The following is a 23,308-nucleotide window of genomic DNA, read 5'->3' on the forward strand; positions in this document are numbered from 1 at the left end:
TATGCCACGGGGCGCTGCTTCATTCAGAGAATCATAAGAAGTGATAATGTGATTCGAATGCACGGAATACGGCAGCCTATTGCCACGCCGTGGGAGGTCTTATTAATTAGCAGCATTAGTAGCGAAAGCAAACATGATTCGGTCGGTTAATATATGCACTTTATGGAGTTTCTTTGTATTCCTAGTATGCAATATCATAGAACATTTAAATAAAAAACAAAAAAAAACATATTTATCAGTTATTTACTATTTGTTTTACAGCATTTTGTTTATAATTAAGTGCATGAAATTAGAACCGTTCGCACAAAGTGAAGTAATGGAGAGCAAAGTGCAAAGAAAGAATGACTTAATTATTTTCTTCACAAGTTTCAGGGTCTAAAATTTCTGTCACGCCAAAGGTTGCTTAAGATGCTGACAAATTTCATGGTAATGTCGACATTCCTCTTCGCCAATTCTACCCATTAACGATTCAAAGCCAGTAACTTCCTCTGAGCGCTATGTTTGGCGGTGCCGTTCCTCTATTCCGACACGACTTCCTTTTCCGTTGAATTGACGCAGTTTAACGAGCAACTGTCAACAGCATTATTTTACTTCTAATGTTTATGCTGGGGTGGTTGGTGCTGTCATCGGTCCGCGGCCCCGGCCACGCTCTCTCTCTTCCGGGTGCGGAGGACTGCGCTTGGGCGGAAGAAGTCGCCGCCAAACAATGAAATTGGTTAATCACACAACGGGAATCGATCATATGGTAATCGCGTTGTGTAGCGGTTTCGCAATTGTTCTTCGCCGTCAAAAAGCCCAAAGCCCGCGCCGACAGCCCCATCGATTGTCCGGCTCCGGCGGATCTGACGAACTCTCGGCACGCGGGACCGCATTACATATGCAAATCGGATTGTACTCGGAACTGCACCATCAGGTGTATTGACACAATTGGCGGCAAGTCGGAAATAACGGTCTTTGTGTGTGTGGGCGGAAGTTGGCCGATTGTGCATGATCGATCTATGTCGCAGCTAAATTGACCGATGTAGCGGACAAGGTTTGTAAAATAAGTTATGCATAGGAGGAAGTATGCAAAGGGACACATGGCTACAGCCATTAAGATAACTGTTCTGAAGTCTGACAGCGATTGCTTATAATTTAAAAACAACAAAAAAATTATTGAGAAATTTGTTGATTTATTCCCTAAAATATTGCTCCAACATTTACGTATGCTTGCCGTACTCAATATTTTCGATGCTGTGTATTAAAGTATTTCATTTGATCGGGAATTTCCAACAATGCTTTTCTATTTCCAGAAGCTTTTATGCAACAAGTTAAGAAATCGTGCCCCAAGCGATATCGTGTTTTACCAATCAAGTTGGATGTTCTTAAAGTTTTAATTTTAATTTCGATTAACATCACTTCTTTCTTATTCTAAGAATTAGGACTTTGGCGATAAAAAAGGAAATGTGGATCGATTGATAGCATGAAATACTACTAGTCGGACTGTAACGACTAGTACATGAAATGCTAGCCTGTACCGACTTTCAATACAAAGTTCCAGACTAGAGTAGACAAATATTACTACTTAATCATACTTAACTTAAACTCTTTCGCTAAACGGTTACAATGTGTAATAATACATTGAAGCAAATACAATACATGCAAGGCTAAGATTACATTGTAAGCTTCTGTTTCTAGCCAATCAAAACTTGCGATTTGTGACTTTGCGGGAAGGGGAAACTTAAGGGGAAGCTTTCGAAAAATAGGCGTATCCAGCGAAATCCGAGTAAAATCCGGAAATGTTCGGAAACGTTCGGGCACAGTGAGTAAATGTCCATAAAAGTGAGTGAATTTGAAGAGGAGAACGAGAATTCGAAGTTGAATTCGAAATTAAGGTTTTGAATTGACGGTTAAAAGTAGTATTTTCTTAATTTTATATTTTCACTAATCACCAAATGATTATTCTAATGACCAAATGTGTCAGGTTCGTTAAAAAAACTGTTCCATGGCAAATTATTTTCGCATCTAATTTCTCATGTTCGTTGAATGTCTAAAGGAAGAACATGAAACAATCACAGGGATAAAGCTACGAAGAAGATCAGGGAAGTAGAATTTTCATAAAAGTTTCCTGAAGAATTTTAGCAAACGATGGGCAAAACGGAAGCTGGCTTTACGCTGTTCGATGATTGATCTTTAGCTCCTGGCCGATGCTCTGATTACTAAAATGCCGATCTGCTTTGATTATTTCTGTGGTTTTATCGACATTTTCGATGACGTGTCTGCCTGGCCGAGATGCATCTTTAACATAAAAAATAACTGAAACGTGTCAACGAAACCAAAATTTCACCCAGCTAGCTGTTAGAGTATCGGCACCATGAACACCATGCGAAATTTCAGCGGCCTAGCCTGAATTTTCACCTTTATCGGACAAAAACTGTTAAATATCCCGAATTTTCTTTGCGTTGACCTTCATTGTTAACACCCTGTAACTCACAAACGAATAGAACAAATAAAAAACAATAAAAGCATTTTTTGAAGTGTAAATAATCAGCTTTAAAACAAGCCTAAATTTGAAACTATACGATCGATACTTCACGAGATATCGATCATTAAAGGCATCTATCGTGAAAAACGTCGATTTCTTTTTAACCAACCTGATATTTTGAACTCATGTTTTTCTTCACTCATTTGCATTTCATAACTATCATTTACAGAGGACGCACTGCGGAAAAACTATAACAACGAAAGCAGAGCCATACGTGTCCTCATTGGCAGTTTGCCAAACAGTGTTTTGTAGAGTTTTTGAATTTGTACAAAAGGAAATGCGGAAAAGTCGGTTATAAATGCCACTTCCTCACCCATCTTGTGGCTGAGGTGAAAAGGTTTGGTCCTTTGATCCAATGTTCTTCGAAACCATTCGACAGAATGCTAGCATCCCTTGTGAACCGGCGGCAATCGGTCCTTTAACAGGTTGCCAGCACACTGCTTGTCCGCGAAGCTGCATTGAAACAGTCGCGAAATCCGACGGTACGCAGCAGCTGGTAAAAATAGGCGTATCCCTGTGCCTGGTGACGTCAGCGATGATCGTACGCAGCTTTCTGGCGCTATGCTTTCGCTGAACAGGGGAAACAAACGCACGATCGAGCCGAGAGGGGAAAATCCGAATACGATCGCAGCATCCCCACGCTCGCCGAAGCCGACCGACACACGATCGTCGGTCGATCGACCAACACACCCGCAGCTGGTGACGATCGCACTCACACCGGCGCCCCCGGGTCCGTGTTGATATTATTTTATTTTCGTAATTTTATTATATCGACAGAGCGAGGAGTGAGGTGGTCAGCTGGAATCATCTGACGTTCAGGTTCACGCCGTGCGCTTCCCGGACCGGCTCGGCAGTGAACGTTTGTCGATTGGACGTTTTGGGCGGTTTTTGGTGATCGTTTTTGGTTACGCGCCACGCGACTAGTTTTGCTGCGACTTTTGGCCCTTCGGCTACTGATCGCTGTTCCGAGTGCGTGCTGGTTGTTTCCGATTGTTCCACTTTCGGCAGGAGCCATTAGCCATTTGCGTGAGGTGATCCCTTTTTCGGAATCGATTTTCCGAAACAAGTGTCCAGATACAGAGAGAGAGAGAAAGATCGACGGCAACCGCCAACGGTGCGGCGATCACCACCTGCTGCTGCAATCATCCGAAGCGCGGCCATGCTGCAGGCGCCTTATTGAGGGATTTTGCCAAAACCGTTCGCTGTGTCGTTAAAGTCCGTTTGGTAACGGAGAAGTTTTCTCTGCCTTCCGCCAAACCCGAGTGGAGACGCTCGAAAGCCAGAAACATCCAGCCGGAAGGTGTGTGTTCGCGTGTCTTCCGCCGACTACCAAAGTGAATGCGTTCCTCGTTGCAAAGTTGTCCGGTCACATTCTACGCAAAACAACACGTGGCCTGTGTGAACACAAAATAAGAATGCCCATTCGTCAGAAAACGTAGAAAGTGAAGTACGCAAAGGAAGATTTCCCACCGAGGAGGGTTGCTGTTTTATTCTGTTTCGTCGAAGCTGCAGATTTGAAGCCGATTCCCGCCGGACATCATTCCCGTCGCTGTTGCTGCCGTGTTGTTGCTGCTGCTGCTGCCTGAACAACGAGGATGTTTTAGGAAGCGTCCTTCTGGAGCGTTGCTGGATCCTGTTGCTGTTTCCTGTTGCCGCTGCTGTCATCGGTCACCAGTTTGCTGCCGGCTGCCCTTGGAACCACGTGTACCTTCGTATCCTGATCCGACTTCTCGGTGCCCGTGCCATTCTAATCACCCTGTGCCACAAAGCCACTCGCCACCCAAACAGAGCCACTCAGTGTGTGTGTGTGTTTACCGCCCGCGTTCATCGCCGGCAAGCTGTCAAAAATCGCTCGCCACTCACGTCCGGTTTGTTTTGGATTTCTAAGGCCGTGGGCTGACGGAACCGCGACGTCAGTTTCGTGGTTCCGTGGACCGGGTCAGTTCCGTCGGGATCGTGCCAAATTTCGGGTGGCATCCCGGCTGTCGCGTTCGTGCGTGCGTGCATAGGAAGTGCGAGTCCGGCGAGTCAGAACGTCGCCGCCTAAAAGAGAAAGAAAAACGGAGTAAAACACACAGAAGAAAGGAAGGGCCATCTGCTCTGGCAAGAAGTGAAGAAGTGTTCCCCGTGACCGGCTGCGCGGTTCGGTCCAGGTATTCTCAGGCCACCGTCAGGGCTGCGGAGTGTTGCGGTTTGCTCTGCGGTTCGGAAGAATTCCATCAAACACTCGCGCCGGCGAGGCAGTTCCGTGCTCGACTCGTGAGCTTTGTGCGTTCGTGCGTGCGTTCGTGTGTCTGTGCGCTGTGATAAGGTGCGGGTGTGCGGGTGCGTGTAGCACGCCAGCCAGCCAATAATCCGACGGCGGCGCGAACTCGCGCACATTTTTTTCGTGTGAACCGGTCCCAGAAAAGCCGCAAAAATTTGGGAAATAATGGATCCCACCGGGGGGCGCGATACGCGCTACAATCTCCAGTACATGATGCCGGAAACGCCAGAGATCTACGGCAACCCGAACGGGGGGTCTCTGGCGCGTCCACCGTCCAGCGGCGGATTGGTCGGGCAGGTGTCGATGTCCCGCGGTGGCTCCGGCGGGACCGGCATGATGAACGGACCACAGTGCGGTAGTGGCGGCGGTGGTGGTGGCGGTGGTGGCGGGGGTGGTGGTGGCGGCGGGGGTGGCTTATCTCGTGGTATCAAGCGCACCAACTCGGACTGCTACGACGACCGGCAGCTGGTGGTCGGCTCCGGGCAGACGCTGACCGGGCTCGACGGGTGCACCGTCGTCGGGTCCGAGGTGGTCGACGAGAGCTACACCTCGCTGCAGCCGAAAAAGTCGCCCCCGAGCAATGGCAAAAAGACGAAGGGTCGCGTTAAGATCAAGATGGAGTACATCGACAACAAGCTGCGGCGGTACACGACGTTCTCGAAGCGCAAAACCGGCATCATGAAAAAGGTAGGACCGCGACCGCGCGTACCGTTTGTTTTGTTTTGGTTCGGTTCGCAATACGCAATGTTATGACGTTTCGCGTGAGTGGTGCGGTGAGTGGCGCCTCGCGTGAGTGAGTGGCCGATGAACGAAGCCGAGCTGTCAAAATCAGCTTTCGCTCAAAATCAGCATATGTCGCTAGAAACGCGTAATGCACCCGGAAGAAGTGATGCTCGAGCCTCACGGTTGCAGTCAACTGCACCGCCAAGGATCGAAAATGTCCGATCCGTCCACGAACCGTCGATTGGATTGCTGTGATTCACGGGAAATCTATCCAAACGGCGGATGGTGCCACTGAGCGGCTGTGAGCGGTTCATTCGCAGTCGGGCGTTCACTTATGATCTCATGTTGCTACGCGCAGATGTTCTTTCATCCCGACGGACAAAAAGTCCAGGCCTCCTCCTCGATCGGTCAAGATTCGCCTACGGCGATTTGCACCGTGTTGTGCCCACTTTATCGGTCACCAAAGGGCAGTTAATGGATGGACAGAAGCAGAGCTATCTTATCGCTTCCGTGTGCTAAATTGTTTTGACCAGTCTGCGTTTCTCGAGTGGCGATATCTTATCGAGCTGTGTGTGCCGTGTTTGATAACGGCTTCTCGGTGCGAAACCGGGCAGCATGATTGTGAAATTTTATATCCCCTGGCCGAGTCACGGTGGCCAAATTCGTTCGACTGGTCGGGCCATTGACAACAGAGATGAAAAAAGGAAACGATAAGCAGAGAAAACGCAAGTTTGTGACTGCAATCATTCACCGGCCGCGTTCGTTATGCTCTTCGTCAACAAAAGCTCGACAAAATAAATAAATAAACCTTCATCTTGTTGGCACAACTTCCCAAATAAAGCGGCAATTAATTACGTTTGATTACGCTACCAAAAATGTGAGCTACATGATCGCAGTAAAATTCTTGTCGCCGCGTGTTGCGCGATAAAACAGCCGTCGTTTAAACATAATCTGCCAAAACACGGCTTCTGTCACCTTTTTGCCCCCCGAAACCGGAGTCCTGAAGAACGTGATCCCCGAACAGCGATCGGTGAAAAGAATCAATTGCTTCGTCCTGCTCCCGAGGGGAGACCACGGCAAAAGCAGACACCGATCATACTGTAGAGCCCTATTATTGAACTGTCGTTAAAAAGAACAAACTACTTCGAGTTTGTTCATAATAAAATAATTACTCTGCTTTGCCCGGGCGCTCGCGCCGAGCGCCAGAAATGCGGGAATGCGGTGCCACTAATTAACGATGCACACTTACACCGGCCTTTGCATAAACGGTGATAAGAAGCGAGCGCCATTAACGTGATGCCCAAAAACATAGCTCTGCCGACGTTCGCGGCCCGCGCGCGAATCCGCTGGCAAATGGCGGCGGTGACAAAACATTAGAGAGTGAGAGCTCGTGTACGTGTGCTCGTAATTGTCGAATGGCCAATTATTCACCCTTTCTCCTTGTGGTCCTCGTTTTTATTTCGGGCCGTCCACCTTCCTTCCACCGTTCACGTTCCTGGCCGGCCGGCCGGCGCTCCCGCTGTGGGGCGCCCTGTCACCAAGAAGCCAAGACGGAGGTGGATCCACCTTAGGCCGGCCGGCCGGTCGAGCGTGTCTACTCCTGCGGCCCTGCGGTGCACCGGGTCCGAAGATTAATAAATAAATAAAACATCAATAAAATGTGTTCATTAATTTTTGAGCCAAGCGTCCGGACTCCGGTTTAGGGTCAAGTGGCTCCTGCCCCTTTTGGCTGAACCTCTTCCTTTCTGCGCGGGGAAACTGTGATTTTCTCTTTTTATTTGCGAGAAGCTGAACGCTGGTTAGGAAGTTTCGTGGGCACCTCGTTCTCGGCGCGCACTTTTTGGCCAATATTTTATTGCGGCCCAGCAGCGCGCGATTGCGTAGGCCCCGCGAAGCTGTTCTTTAACGATCTTTCTGGCGAGCGACCCGGGGAGAGAAACAACATTCAATTACTTATTCGCACTCGGTTCCAATGCAACGGCGGCGGCACCACAACTGTCAACACCGCGCTGAAGACGCCAAAGCCCCAAGGCTGCTGCTGTTGTCGGTCAGGAGCGATGCGCGTTTCTTCGTGAGAGGTTGTGAGCCGAAGAGTTTCATCATCATCATCGGTCGACGGGAGTTTTCGGCCAACGCTATAATTTAATTAATCTTTAACCATCAACTTTTATCATCGCCATCATTATCAGGCTCGTAAAAAGTGTGTTATCGGCGGCGGCTCGGGTTACTCACTCGGGGTGCACTTCAATTTTTGGGGTCCCAGGATGCTGTGCTGGCTCCGACGGGAAGGTGACCCGCTTGTGGCATGTACTGATCCCTTCGGTCCATTGACTGGTTGTTTACGATGTGTTACCTGGTCCTCTCCGCGAAGATGTGCGAGCAGAGAGTGGGCCTAGTTCAACTCCACAAGCCTAACAAGAATCAGCGTCATGATCGCGACATCTTAAAGGGAATAGGATGGTGGCCCATTAGTCTGCAACGTCCATTGTAGAAATAAATCGCTTATTAATAAAACTGCTCGAAACTGCTCGAATCGCTGTGTATTTTTGAAGGCCCAATTTTACCACCGAGCAATTTTGCACTGGATCTGGAGGCATCTGGCATTAAGCTTTGGGAACTGATCACACACACACACACACACAGCAACTAACGTGACACCCCTCGGGGCGGGAAATCTGCCTGGAGGATAATTGGTGGGGCCGCCTTAATTAGACGTTTACGTGTTTTACGGTGCCTGCTGCCCGTGCTTTTGCTTACGCAGCCCGATTTTTAGGGTGTGAAATTACGCGCGAACCGCGCAAACTGCCAGTGACCGCTACGGGGCCACGTTGAAGATGATGACGAACCGGTTCTTCCGGTCAGCAGTAGCAGCAGCGACCTTTGATAAGGTTTGCGTGTTTGGCGGCACTTACCGGCGAAGTGTTAAAGTCCTGTGGGATGGCTTAATTTGAGGCCCGCAAACGAGACCCGGCCGATAACCACACGGTTGCCGGTCCGGTGTCCGTCCGCTGACCTGATCACGATCTCCTGCGCAGGCTGCGAGCTACCGCGTGGCGTTCGTGGTGTGTTAAAGTTCACTCAACGTACTGCTCAAGACTGATTTGCGGGGGGCCAGTTTATGCCCCCTCCCGAATGTGGAACACGTTTCATGGCGATCACCCTAAAACACCCGCACCCGCACGATTTATGATCACTTTCTTCGATCCACCGGGAGATTATCCGCCTCACACTTTACGATCCACTTCCGGTTCTGCGTTTGCGATTCCCTTTTAATGAGCTGAGAGGATTTGCGGGCTAATCCCAGAGAGTGCACCCACTCGAACAGGGTGGGCTCATTAGAATAAGAGTTGACCTTATTTTTGGTGGAAAAATGTAATCTTCTAAAGCAGCCCTCAGCAAGCAGCACTCAGCGACATCTTCAACATCTGGACCATAGCTTTTCTCATAAGGTTATTTAAAGTTCCTTGCTGTCAATGGCTTGTGTCTTGACACTGTTCCAAACGTGAAGGAGCCATTCACAGAGTTGCTTTTGATACTGGCTCTCCAGATTGACTTCCTGTTGGTGTCAAACTTTCACTTGCCGTTGTAATCTACTTCTCGAACGGTCCGCTTGAATGCCATTCAGATGTTGTACTTGCGATTTTGGGCCTATTTTGAAAATTTACTGTATTTAAATTTAATTCAAGTGGCTCTTACAGAGGCTAAAATACCGTAATCCATGTGGCTATGGGATCATGAACATGATCATGTATTACTGTATAAAGATCCCTTATTGGAAATAATTTAAATGAAGAATTGGAATTTGGAACCTCACCTCAGCTATCCTGTGAGGGGTTCCTTTTGGAGTTCCCGGAACGGAATGGCTACCGATGTATAAAAAGAATAGAGTCGTATTTCAGTATGTTCCGGAGAGTGCGATGACCGTTCGTTTTAACAATAAAACAAACATATTGATAACTCCGTCATTCCGAGGAAGCTGGCATGGAGTTCGATTGCCCAGCCCAACTCAGCTCCAAGGTGGTCGTGGTGGCCTATATTTGGAATGCCATTTCCACATTTCGTACACATTTCGTTTGGGTCAAATTACTCTCAGTCGAGCTGAGCTGAGTCCCCTATCTGCCCGGGGTCGTGCTCGTCGTGTTTCGGTTTCTCGGCTACTATGAATGAATGCCGCGAGGTCTGTTGTCTCTCCCTTTCGACTGCTGCTGGGCGCCGCCTGTGGTGCGAGTTAGAGAGACTGGCGAGCGGACGGGCGGTCCCACATGTGTTACATCTTTGGCGTGTTTGGCCACCGTCGGCCGGAAAATGGTGGTCGGCATTCGGAAAATTCACTAGCACCCGACGCAAACCGTGGACTACGCCCGCCGGTCCCGGCCGGACGTTGGGCGAAGGGTTGGAAAAGGTCCTCCAACGGTAGCAGTTGTGTGTTGTTGCGGCTGCGGCGGTGGGGTGCTGTGGTTTCCCTCTAACGTCTAACGGTGCTGTGTTGCTGCCGGTGGAAGCATCTGCCGTGGTGCTGCCGATTCCGAAATGCCACACTGGCCGTGGTTAGTCACGCCGACCAGCCGACCTATGGACGGCGGCGGGGTGTTGGTCTAGGCCCGTGCCCTGACCCCTGCGATAAGACGTTGGGGGGTTTGGGCGACCTGCGCGTGGCGACTAGACCTTCATCGCCCGAGGTCCGAGTCAGAAAGCGTGCAGCAGTTCGCGCCAGCGATTAGATAAGTTCGCAAGCGCCTATCGGAGTTGCGAACGGGGCGAGTCGGACCTCTGCAGCGTCTTAAGATTTAATACCGGTGCGTCAGCGGCGCTAGATAAGAGTCCCCGCTGCTGGCGTCTTCTCCGCGCGTCGTAGACTTCCTAGTTCCGCCAGGTCTCCCTGTGGAACCTTCTGTCACTGGAGACCCTCAGGTGTCCGGCGGTGGCCCAGTTGTCTCTCTATCACATAATTAACACTTTTTCAATTAGAGATGCCCGCAGCCCTGAGCAGAGTAGTCCTACCGCCCTAAGCGAGGCTCATAAATTTGATGATGGGGCAGCCCAGGAGCAGCAGCAGCGGCGGCATCAGTACGCAACCGTTGCGACGATTTGTTCCGCGTCGTTTCGTTCGTTCGTTGGCCACGTCTCCGTGTCTTGTTGCTTAAATTACTTTTAAATTGTAAACCCATTGTGCTTGCCCTGTCCTCCGCTAGGCCCCCTCCCCGCCGGGGGGTAGAACTTGTTTGGGTTAATGTTTTGATCGGCCGTCTAACGGCCCTGCGGCGGCCCCGTCGAGGGCTTCTGGCCAGGAAGGAAGGAGCCAGCCCAGCCTAAGAGAAAAACAATCGATTGTCGATCAATCGACTTTGCTCACCACCGCCCTGTCTGAGGTCCCCCCCTGCCCCTGCTCCGCGCCACCGGGGGACCGGTGGCGCGTCTGAACCGCGCTAGGTTGGGTGAAGAAGTCATTAACTTCGCAGCCTGGCTGAAACCGGCCGGCCGGGGAGGTGTTTTGGGGGAGGGCGCGTAAGAAAGCGCCGCGTTGACCTCGGCGAGGAGGAGCCACCACCACCCGGCCCTCCCGGGTGCCTTTCTGGGGTTTTATCAGCTTCTTTTCATCGTAATTAAAGGCGTAGAAAATGAACTTAACGAGGAGTCAACGAGCTCTCTTTATCGGCGAACGGCGATCGATGATCTGCTGTCGATCGTCGTGTCGGGAAACGGGGAAAGAAGAAACCACCGGATCGGAATTTGTGGCGCTCCATCCGCGCAACCCTTCCTGCCGTTCGGTGGGGTCGTCTGTCAAGGAATTCGGGCCGGGGTCGCTTGATTTTTTGTGGCGGTTTCAGACGACGTGTTCTAGGTGTGCGTGGAGAACGTGATTGGGGGGGGTCGTACGGGACTTCTTCGGGTTCTTTGTTGGCCTCGAGAACCTCGGGTTTTTTCTTCGGTTTTTCTGTCGAGTTTAATGCTGACCGAGCATCATCGATGTGTTTGGGGGGCGTCCGTTCCGTTCGGGGTCGCTGGGTGTGGAACTTTCGATTGTTTGTTGTGGGATTGGTGGATGATTAACTTCTGTTTGGTTTACCGTAAACTATGGATGCGGATTTGCGGTTTATTCCGGGGTGGCCTCGGCAATTGTTGGGCCCTTATTGAAGGGGGTGACTCTACAGTGGGGTTAGATTAGTATAATTATTAAATTGTTAATAACTTTCGTTGAAACGCTCTCGAAGCCGAATCGAGTGAAAGTTCGCACTTCGCTATGCTGAGGACCATTTTCCGTCCGCTTTTCCGTGACTGACGGTGGACTTTAAACCACGGTTCTCGCCTCCTCGCCGTGGCCTGAGCTGGTGGTATGTTTCGATATTTTGGCAACGTGTGCCTTTTGCTCCACTAAACGACGTTTTGCGCTTCCGTGTTCGGCACACGTAACGCTCTGGGCAGCCCTGTGGGAACAGAACGACCGGATCGGGTCGACCGTCGTTTGGTGCCCGGTTTTTGCTAAATAAACGCACCGAATTCATCACTCGCTAACGCCGAATTGCGATGTGACCGCAACGATGATGATCATTCGGACGGGAGAGCGCCTTGGGTGAATCGAAAAGTGATGACACCAACATCTAAACGACAGCTGGATTATTTGAGAATGGATCATCACATAAAACAATGGGTTTTTAATAAAACACTGGGAAAAGGTAGAAATATTTTGGATTTCAAGGAGAGCGTGAAGGGATTAGCATCAAACTATTTTTTATAGTGTGGCAAATCCTCAGTAAGGTTTTTAAGATGATCTAAAAATCCAAGTACTCACGTCTGGGCAAAACGTGATGGGAATTTGGAATAAAATTTCGACTACCTTAGGCTCTTTCAAATGAAAAGTGGATTCATTTTGCGGAGTTTAAGCGTAAAAGATCTTTCCTAAGTCCAGGAGAACCATCACCATCGGTTGCACGGCCAAATCCCTGTAGACGGGAATCAATCATCTGTGTTAGGTCGGATCGGAATGGTTAGATCTATTATGAGCTTGTCGAACCTGGTGAAACGGGATTCTTTCGAAAATGTGGCAGAATGGTGTGGCCATCGATGAAAAATACTTTGAATAAGTTAAAGTTTTCTGCTTTAATCCTACAAACGTCTGTTTTTCTTTTCGGAATCCCGGTTTCATTTAAGATCACGTCCTACGAGTACCAACTTCCGCTTATGATGTAATTTAATATTTAAATAACTGTTCACTTTAATAACTTCACTAAAATCGTGCCCACTTTTGCTGCTGCCCGTTTTCATCGACCGAATCGTGTCCGCCTGGGACTGCCAGTGGATCGCGGATCGAGAATGAAAATCCGTGTTCGCTGTGTGTTTGGTACTACTGACACGGCTAGGAAAATAGGTTACGCGGTCTAACCACACACGCACACACACACGCACGCGCGACCCGGGGGAGCATCGGCAGTGGTCGAGTGTGATTTTGCTCCCCAGAACGGCGATCGTGGCTAATCTTACTCCCTGGTCGCTAGACGGACGAAGGAAAAACCGTGGGAGAGGATGTGGAGCGGGGACCACGGGAGATGACCACGTCATACGCAAAACGTGCGCGCAGCTCGCGGTCGGTCGTCGATCGTCCGAAAATGGTCTAAATATAGAGAGCGAAAATACCGACCAAATAGCAGCCCCACGCTGTTTTGCTCGCAGGACGCGAGCTGCGGGGGTTTTTCCCCGGTACCCGCGGACACTTTTCCGGGAGCGCGCGGGAGAAGAGCGTTTCACACACGCACACCCGTACAACCGACGACGCAATCGACGCATGTTGGCCGCGATCGTCCCGCAGGTTTTTCCGCCTGCTCGCCGGGGTTCGGTGGTCTACGGGTCCCGACATTTTCGCTTTCCCTCCCCCCCCGTGCCGTCCACCGTCTCCCGTATCCGCAGTGCGCCGCGTGCCGCGCGCCATGAATACCTTTCCCGGCTTCGGGTGTATTTTGGTGCGTATTTTTGGGCTTAAATGAGCTGTAGCGAGAGAATGAGCTGAGTCAGGGGAATGAGCTGAGTGGGCGAGCGCGGAGTGTCTGTTTTCGATGTTGAATTTTGTACACCGTCCCCAGCCTCCGCGCCATCCGATCACTCACCCACGTTTGGTGGACTTTCGGGGAAGTCGAAGCAATACGAACAGTTTGGGAGGAGACAAAGACCCCCACGCGACTCTTTCTTTCTCTTTCACTCACTCTCGCGATCATCAGCACGATCATCGTCTTCCGTGTTGTGGCTGGGAAATGACAACCACCTTTTGCTGCGTATTACGACACATGTCCGCCGGTGTGACATTATTGAGACTACCAACCCGGGCCGTGGCCGTCCGGCGTGCAGTTTACTGGCCGCATGCCCACCAGGCGGATGAGCAGACACTCCGAAAGGCAGATGCGCGAATGTAGCAAATAAAATAGAAAAGAAAATGGGGAAATTATTTTGGCCACAATGTAGCGGGGCTCATTCACGGCGCTCTCGGCTCGCGAAAATTGCCAACATCCCTGTCCCGGGATTCGAGTGGTCCCGTGTGTGTGCGCGAGAAGCGCACATAAACAATAATGCGTAATCGGTTTCGGGATTTAATTCGGGCAAACAAGGCAAACGATGGGGTTCGCACTCGCTCCCTCTCGCTCGTTCGGTATGTTACCTTTAAAAATATCGCACCGCATTGCGGCCAAAAAATCCGGCCAATTCCGGGGTTCGGGTGTCGCGCAAAATCTTATGATTCACCGAGAGGCGCGCGGACACGACAAATTAGATTTTCGTGGGCCAGGCGTGAGGCCGCCCCCAGGCAGGGACCATTGAAGCTTCTGACAGCATATTTATTGCTTTTGGCAATCGCGTCTTGCTTGCTGCGTGTGTTGTTTGCTCCATTTGATGCACATCACTTACTGTCGGCTAATACTGTTGTTAGCTAATGAATTGCGCTCATGATTTCATTAGTAGTATGTAAAGGTAACTAATTAATAGAAACATTCTGATTGCCCCGCTGGTTACAGTTTGCTTGTTAGCCAACTTTATTGTTTCATTTTGAAATGTCCTTCTCTGTGATTTATCGACTTACAGTACGTTTTGTTTGTTTTGCTTTATCGAATCAGTTTTTGTTTGTTTGTTTGTTTCTTTCACAAATGCTTGCTAATTTATACTTTTCTCTTCGAGAATTTATTTCTTGCACCTTGTTTATAGTTTTGTAGAGATGTAGAAAAGCGTATCGGGCGCCCGAGCCAGCCCGAGTGTGGAAAATAGCGTTGGCCAATCGTCGAGTCACCATTAGAGATATTGCTGAATAACCTGAATGTATCGATTGGCTCGTGCCATTCGATTTACTAACACGACTTTTTGTGAAGATACCTCGTATAATATACAATATGTTATAGTGGCCAAGTTACAGTGGCAATTCAAGCAATTCAATCGATTCCTTAATCGTTGTTCTTTGATGGCCGCCAAACAGCAATTTTTTAGCCACCAAATATGCTTCGATTTTGACAATCCCTCATATTGGCATGACAATTGTTACATTCTGCCGCAGAAAAACCTAACATCACGCTGAAACAGTTTCAAACAACGATCGGTAAGAGCGCGAACGGCACGCTGTTCCGGTCGCTGCAGCGCTCGAACCGACAACAGCTGTTCCATGGACCAGTGCTCATGCAAAACAGTGAAGCACTCAAGTCAAAGCATCAACAACAAAGCAGATTGAGTTTTCGGTAGACCGAAACCTTCATAATATTTTTGCAGCCATTGCTTTGCTTGAACCGTCAGCAATCGAACGGCAGCTACTGGCCACATGTGACCGGAATGGGGTTTATTTTTTTACAATTTGAGTCGATCGCACTGTTGTCCGCGGAACGTTTGATCCACTCGTGTGCACATTCCATCGTCTCCCGGATAAAAGGTACGCAAAGGTGCTTCCCGGAACAACCGCCAAACAGGTGCCAAACGACGCCTCAAACTTATCTGCCATCGTTCGAAATGAAAGCAAAAAAGTCAAAGCCCCGAACCGAAGCCCCCAACCGAAAACGATCATGTAGATTTATTATCCTTTCGCCCGCGGCCTAAATTATGTCAAACTCTCGAGGCGCGCGATGCATCGATGGGCAATGATCAGGCAAAAGAGTCGCTTTGTCGCGCTCTTCTGTTGTTATTTCGCACACCATAATGATATGCTTAGGCACCCCGACCCCGACCGCCACTAGGCGAAGGTCCTGCGGCGGCGGCGCTGATCGCGTTTTCTCCGGCGATCGATCCGCCGGTGTTAAGGCGATTTGCACCATTAATCATTTGACACTTTGGGCCCAACCAGGGGACGGACACTGGCGCGGTGGCTAAGACTATGCCCTCGCTAAGCTTCCGAGCCGAGCTGAGCCGAGTGATTGGGGGAGAGTTCGGAGGAGAGTTGATGGTGGAATAATCTTCGTACGTTCCGTTTCTTCTGTTCCGCCGTTCGACGGCCGTCGACGTCGCCATGTATTTACATAGGTTGCTCCCTCCGGCATCCCTCGACGGGTGGCAGTGGGTGGGTGTTTGGGAAAGCAACGCGCGCGAGATGTGTCATCTTGCGCAGGTCTTTTCAGGTCGCAGCACCGAAGCGCACCAGATTTAATGAGTTTTTTTCTCCGACCCGGCTTGGATGCTGGGCTGGAGGTGTCGATGTCCGTGCTGGGGAAAATGGTGCATAACCGCGGCGATCGGTCGATCGATCGATCGATGGCGGCTGCCTGATAGTCGGGGATAATGGGACTTCTCATCCACCAGTCATCCATCCATCGATCTCCACCGGATCGTGGGGAGCTGTTTTGAAAACTCATCGCTCTGAGCGGCTCAGCGGCAGGTGCGCTAACCGAGCCGCCGCTAGTGCCGCCGGTGGGGTCCTGCAGCGCGCAACATTAATCTTTTAATTATAAACCCATTCACGGGCGAACCGCGCGTAGTCGCAGTCCGCTTCGCGTTTATGCTATTTGTTTGGCGCGCTTTGTTTGACGTTCGTTTGTTTTCGTCGGATTTTTGACGGGTTTTTGTTTTTCGGAACGCAAACATAAATACCGCGGCGTTTAGGGCGATTGATTGCATTATGATTATGGATATTGGTTTGGCATTGTATCCCGTGTGATTGGGGTTTGCATTGGGATGCTCCTTTCTGGGAGGGCACCCGCCACGCTCTGGGGTCTGTCTGGCGATGCTGGAGTGGATAAGTGGAGTTAATGAGAAATGGCTCGCGCGGCCGCCCGCTGGTCATTTGTCATTCCTTGTCGACGTCGCCTAATAGGCGACTAAGGAGAGTCTACATTCCGAAGGCTACGGCGAAGACGATGGGGTTATCTTGGGGAAGAAATACTCGCGTGGAGCCATTGGAAGTGCACGTAATCTATCCGAGCGACCCGAAAATCGTTTGAATTTGAACTTTTTAAATTATGAAAAGTCACAGTAATGAAGAACGATTTTTAAGAGAAATCTTTTTTATGTGAAAATTGTGCACTTGCTAAAAAAAAGTGCTATTAAAGTGACCAAAAATAACAGGAATTTTCTCACCAAAACATGCCGGGAATTCGCCTATAATTCGAAAAATAATTATTTATGCTTCAAAATCTATATCATCTATTTAAAATAACCCTTACTCTATACAATACTACATTGTCTACATTTGTTTCATTTTTCGAAACGGTTCGCAATGTTTTTTTTTGGAATAGTCTTCAACAATTTCTTTGTTTCTGCTTCTATCTCAACTATCGTCTGTAAAAGGTGTCCTCCAATGGGTCTCTTGAGCTTGATGAAGATTCAGAAGTCACATGGTGTATGGGTCGAGTTTGTGGCGAAATGATCACGAAAATGTGATGCAAAAACATTGCGAGGAAGTTGAAATAAGGATTGCCTCTCCACAAATCCGATCGGTTTCGACGGATAGGATTACGCAAACGCGACACATAACACCACATAATAGTATTCTTTGTTGACAGTTTGGCCGGTTGGAAAAAAATCATAAGGCCTCAAACCAACAGGTCACAGTAATGTGTTACTTCAAGTCTGATGGAAAGTAATATTTGGCCCTTTTAAGATTCTAAAACGTTACTCAGTTTAAAAACTCACGGTAGTATAACGATTATTTTGCCAAAACCTACCGATGGTGAGCTCATAGTACATCGCTTGGGAGTTGAAGGTCTGGTCCAAGGAAAGAATCCGTTTCAGAAGTTGAACTTCCATCTGTCAGCTGGCTCGCTGTAGATTGGCAAATTTTAGTTGTAAAATCTTTTTTACATTAATTTGTGATACAAACAGAAGATAGAAGGAAGAAGGGTTTTCCAAAATCAATACAAATCGTACTTAATTCGGACAGCAAAATAGCTCGATGCGCAACGGAAAGAGATGATCGTGTAAGGCAACATAAATATTCAATCCCTGCGCGCCGGCGGGAGCATGAGAGAGACAGATGAATACGCTTTCTGAAAGCGCAAAACGCGATAAGCACGGCTACGGAGTGGGCCGCGAGTGACAATTATCGCGATCGCTATCGGAACATAAGTCCGGTACAAACGATTCCCGCGGTGCACTCCTTTCGAGGCTCGAGGATCGGTGCACGTTGCGCGCGAAGAGTTGGCGGGTTTGTTCGCACCTCTTGTGCTTCGCCGATAATTGATCGATTGTTCTGTTGACTCGTTGGTTGCCCTGCGGTGGTGCGGTGCGGTTTGGTGGAGAACAGAGAAAATGCGCTCATCGATCGGCGGGAATTGAATTCTATTTCCTTCGCGCGAAGAAGGCGACAAAACAAAAAAACGGGAAAAAAAGGAAGGTTCCTTTGGCCGGTAAGTTGGCCAGTGCGCGATCGGCCACTCGGCTAGTGACGAAGCGCAGCATCAAACATCGTTCTCTTTGATTTTGTTGCTTCGTTTGCGCGAAGGGTGTTTCTTGTGGATGTTTGTCGCCCACTTTTGTGGAACTAACTTAAGGTGGAACAAATTATTGTAAACAGTGAAAAGGTGTAAGATGAGAATAACCGAAAATAAATTTTCAACAAACAAATGGAAAATAAAATGAAAATGTGATTTTCTTTTAAAGAGTTTTTTTGAAGCGTAAAAGTTGTCGCTTTTTAAGGACTGTTTTATAAAAAGCTCATTATTGTAAGTATTTATTCTAAGTTCACTGGTTTCATATGCCAGATTCTTACCATTTTTATGCTCAGGACATTTCTCAATCAGTAAATTTTTGCTTCCCAAGCATTTAAGTCACGAAAGAATCCAACATAACTCTGGGTCGTCCGCTTTCGCTGATCATAGCCAAAGTGGCCCTCCTATTGTTGGCTCAACATGAGCGATTCAACGTGTGCAAACGATTTTACCCAATTGGCTTAAATTAATTGTGTTCTCGAGTCATCACGCGTCACAACCAGCCACGTCAGGCAACAAGCCTGACGTGCCGAAGTCAACCCACTAATAAGGGCCTCCGGACAGGAACGCAGGAAGGTATGAAAGGTGTTGATTTTATGGTTCATATTCATAAATTTATGCGTTTTGCGCCCGCAGCGAAAACAAGTTCAGCCCAGCGCGAGCCGCGCGCGGCCAACGTGGGCGAAGGCGACGACGCTGCTGCACTCGCGGAAGGAACTACTGTGGGGAGCCTCGGAACTAAATGTGGTTCATTTACATCTTGTCGAAACACGGCTGGGTTCGTTTCGCTTTTTTTTTGCGCCCGGCGTCCCCGTGTTGGGCGTTTGCTCCATGACTGCTTCCCGGGGTTTTTTTTTGTGTGCTTCTTGTTGACTTCTGCCCGAGCGCAACAGTGGTGCGGTTTGCATATCTGTTACCGCAAAGGCCCGTCGACCGGCTTCCGGATCGAGCATCATAAATAACCGAACCGTTGTGCCTCTCTCTCTCTCTCGGGGTGTACAACCGCGTGCATTCTTTCGCATAATGTTGCACGCCCAGCACATCCTGCATAGTAGTGCCAGGGTGTCTGGGCCAGAAATTGATAGCCCAGTTCGGGAGCGCGACCAGGACCTTCGTCCGAATAATGGCAGCCAGAAGAAGGATCAGAGAGAGAGAGAGAGCCTTAGAGATGGTGGGCAGTGCATAAAGAAAATGATATTATTATTGTCCGTGGACCATCTGACCGTCTGACAATATGTGCTCGGCGTTGGCTTCTGTTTTGCTACCGTTTTGCGGTTTACATTTTTCATTTTGTTGGCCACTTTTGCGTGACGGGCCGGGCGGGGAACCGGCTGCAGCCTCCGGTTCACGCTCACGGCAGCCTCGTCGTGTTCTGTTTTGCACCTCGAGGCCGTCGTTCTTCTTAGTGCTCTAATAAATAAATATTCCGCCGGCGGGGGCCGATGGGCTTAGAAGCCAATGGGCAACACACAATGCTACGTTTGCGCACGAGAAACGATGCCGACTCGGCAGCATAACACGTAACGGAGTCCCTCCTCTTTCAGGGGTTCAAATTCTTGGATTTTATTGGATTATCGCGCTCACAAGGACGCGATAACGCGATCGCGCACCGCTCCAGTATTCGTCTGCTCTTTTCCGGGTTTTTCTTCTTCTCGGGCTTGTGCTGTTGATCCTTACACCGATCTTCCTGTGGTGGATCCCCCTTAAGGACCCCAGAGGACGAACGTGCCCTCGGGGCGATTATTATGCAGTGTTAAGTTTCGAAACAATTGCTTTCAATACAAATTTTTTCGTGTTGTTTTGTTGCATTTTCCTTTCGGCTCCCGATTGTGTTTCGGCTCTGCGAAAGGCGGCCTGTGGGCCTCTTTGTGCGATTGTTGTCGTCGGCGATGACATTGGCGGCGCTGCCGTGGAGATTCGACGGTGATATAGACTTTGGCCGTTTGTTTTTTTTTGTCTGGGTTGGTCACCTTTCGGGCGGTTTTGGGCCCCCGAAACCAGCTCGACTGGAGTGACAGGAAAAAAAGGTCGAAAAGTGTGGTCCGTGCACACACGCATAACACACAGATAAGGAGTGTAGGCACACTGTTACTATGGTGGAACGGCTGCTAGAACTGGTTCAAACACCGTGCCGATCCAAAGCGTACCCCGCCGGGGAGTATTATTCCACGGATAGCGACGCTTGAAGCAGTTTCGCGTCGTGTCGCTTATCAAGATGCTTATCAACAGACGCAGGCATGTAAGAGACGTAGCGGGCTTGTCTTCGTATCTCACGGTAGGTGGGGACACGGCGGCGAATTTTGAGTGGTTTTGGGCAGCGACTAATTTTTCGGGGAAGTTGGGTCCCGGCTGGGGCCGTTATCGAAATGTAGTCATCATCGCCATCAGATTTTATGACCACTTCCGTCTCGGGTCTGGTTGACGGTTTTCTGGGACACGAGCCCGTTCCGCAAGAGGCTCGCAGCCAGCTGGAAGCTATAGGAATATCTCATAAGGCTTTTCTTGGTTTTTTCGATGATGATCTTATCCTTTGCGATCATATCTTGCTTCGGTGGGATGATTCAGCTATAGTCTTCTTCTATTATGGGCTTAAATTTGATTTGTGTTGATTCAAACTCTGTGTGTTTTGTACGGTTTATGTTTTGTATTTTAGATTTTTTACCCACGACCTATTACTCCCATTTTTTACTTGTTTTGGTACGTTTGGCATTATTTTTCATTCTTGTTTTCGTTAATTTTTGTGTGTAAGGTTTTCGTAATATTTTTCTTTTGTTGTTAATGTTAATGTTGTTTTGTTGATAATTGTTTTCATGGGTTTTTCTTTGTTCATCTTAAACCAACTTTATTATATCGCTGTAACTTACTGTTGGTTTTTTCTTTCGAACAAGACACGTTTGCTTAAACACTATTTACTTCATTTTCTTTATTTTCTATTATTTATTATTCATTGTTTTTTTTGAGTTCTTTGAACCTTTCTTAGCCTTTACCGGTTTTTTGATGATTCTTTGATTGTGCCCCTTATTCACTTGGAATTAGGTTTTCTATACATTTTGTTATGTTTCAATTTCAATTGCATTCAATTTGTTTATAGCATTTGTTTGTTCCATTTCACATAAGAAGTAGTCCACGTTGTTAACTTGTTTTCATTTCTTGTCCATTTTTCTCAAGTATTGCAAGTTTATTATTCTCGTTTTGAATATTTCCCGACTTTCGTCTTTATCCTTGTAGTTTAATGTGGTTCATATTTCTAATTTACGATTGTGTTGCGTAGGATTTTTCCTTTTTATTGCCGTTATGGCCGTTCATGTCTTAAGTAGACCCCTTTACCAATGCCACCACGCTCCGTTTCGTGACACAGGAACCCCACCGGGGGCTGGTTCGGGGAGCAAAATGTTGTTTATATTAACACCTAAGTGCTGCGGGAAACCATTAACCGGGGAGGGGCCCAGCCCAGGTCGCCCTCATCCGCTGATCCGTCGGTCGCGGTCGCGGTCGGTCGTGGGTGTTCTACTTACATGGCTCGCGCGCGCCTCGCGTATTTGAAGCATCTCATGAATTTTAAAACTATTTGTGTTGTGACCGAAGTACAAAAAGCATTTTTAACTCTCGACCTCTCGACGGGCTCGGGCCCCGGGTGGTGGACGATTACGGATTACCGGGTTCCTTTCGGGGTGGATGCTTATGTTTAATCAACCTCCAGCAGCGACCGGTCGGTCGTGTGCTGCAGCATGAGCTCTTCCAGGGGCCGGAAAAAAGTGCTCGAAGTACGTCGGCGCGCGTTCTCGGCGTGGCCACCAGTTGCGGAATGCCGCACCACTCGCACCCTCCCGCGTAAACACGCGCCCCTTTAATTCGCACGTGTGTGTGTGTGTGTTGGGAAGCTAAAAATCCGTAGCCACTGTGTCGCTGGAGTTTGTTTGGTGATTTTATTATTTATTTATTTTGCACCTTTGTCCAGTCGAGCAGCGGCAGCCGGTCCTTCGTTTGTCGGAATCCGACGTCGGAAGATCACAGTTTCGATCCGCCGCAGCCGCCACCGCCACGTAAGTCCCGTGTTACGTTTGTTCACACTTCTTCACGGACCGCTGGCCCCGTGGAGGTTATGCTAATTTTGCGCACTGCTCCCCACACCATGGCTGCGCCTTCCCCTGCGCTTTGTCTTTTGGGTCTTATCCGTGGCAGGGAAGGTGAGAGTGCAAGATGTGCCACCGTTTCGTGGGTCCTCGGTCGGCGGTCCTGCAGTCGCAACCGTTTGCAACCGCGCTCCGTGCGCCATTTTAATGGGCGGTGGCGGCGGAGGAGGGCACTGCAGTACTTGGCACCTTCGGCCGCACCGACCCCCGGCTGGCCGGATGTCGGCGGCGGCTGTGTCTTCGACAAAAAAAAAACCTCCATTCGAAAGTTGCAGCCGTCCCGCTCCATTCAGGCGTTCCGAAAAGTGCCGAAAACTTGAAAGTGAGCTACGCGATCGCGGGCGCGCGCGCCCAACCAGGGAATGAGAAACATATGTTCAAACATAAATTCACACTTTGCCAGCCAGCCACATGCAACGGGGGACGGGTGGGATTGTGTAGCGGGCGAGAACCCTTCGGAGACGACCGGACGGGCCGGCCGCCATCCGACCCGAATATTCGATTAAGCGCGTTTCGTCTGTCGCTTTCGGAAGAACGCCGCGGAACGGCGCGATAAACAATGCGCCGCCCGGATGGGTCGTGAGGTGGGATGTGGAGGGTAACCTGTCCGGGGACAATCCGGGGGACCGGGTTTTACATCATACCGCTCGCTCTCATCCGCCCGGTGTCGTCGCCGTGCAGCAAATTAAAAGTAAATGTTTCGAATGTTTCGAATTCATTGAATGAGAACACTCCGGTGTGTGAGTGGTTGGCTGTTATTGTTTGATCTTCGCTTATTATTCTCATT

At 49.2% G+C, this 23,308-nt stretch overlaps 1 protein-coding gene across 1 annotated transcript in view; it reads left to right on the forward strand.

Moving 5' to 3' along the window:
• The first annotated feature begins 4,743 nt into the window (after positions 1–4,743).
• LOC128278029 (serum response factor homolog) overlaps positions 4,744–23,308 on the forward strand; it is a 109,547-nt gene continuing 90,982 nt past the window's right edge. Inside the window, exon 1 of the mRNA XM_053016663.1 lies at positions 4,744–5,477. Coding sequence (XP_052872623.1) covers positions 4,956–5,477 — 522 coding nt within the window. The 5' untranslated portion in view covers positions 4,744–4,955. The remainder of the gene's footprint in view (positions 5,478–23,308) is intronic.

Source organism: Anopheles cruzii, chromosome 2, assembly GCF_943734635.1.
Source record: "Anopheles cruzii chromosome 2, idAnoCruzAS_RS32_06, whole genome shotgun sequence".
NCBI lineage: Eukaryota > Metazoa > Arthropoda > Insecta > Diptera > Culicidae > Anopheles > Anopheles cruzii.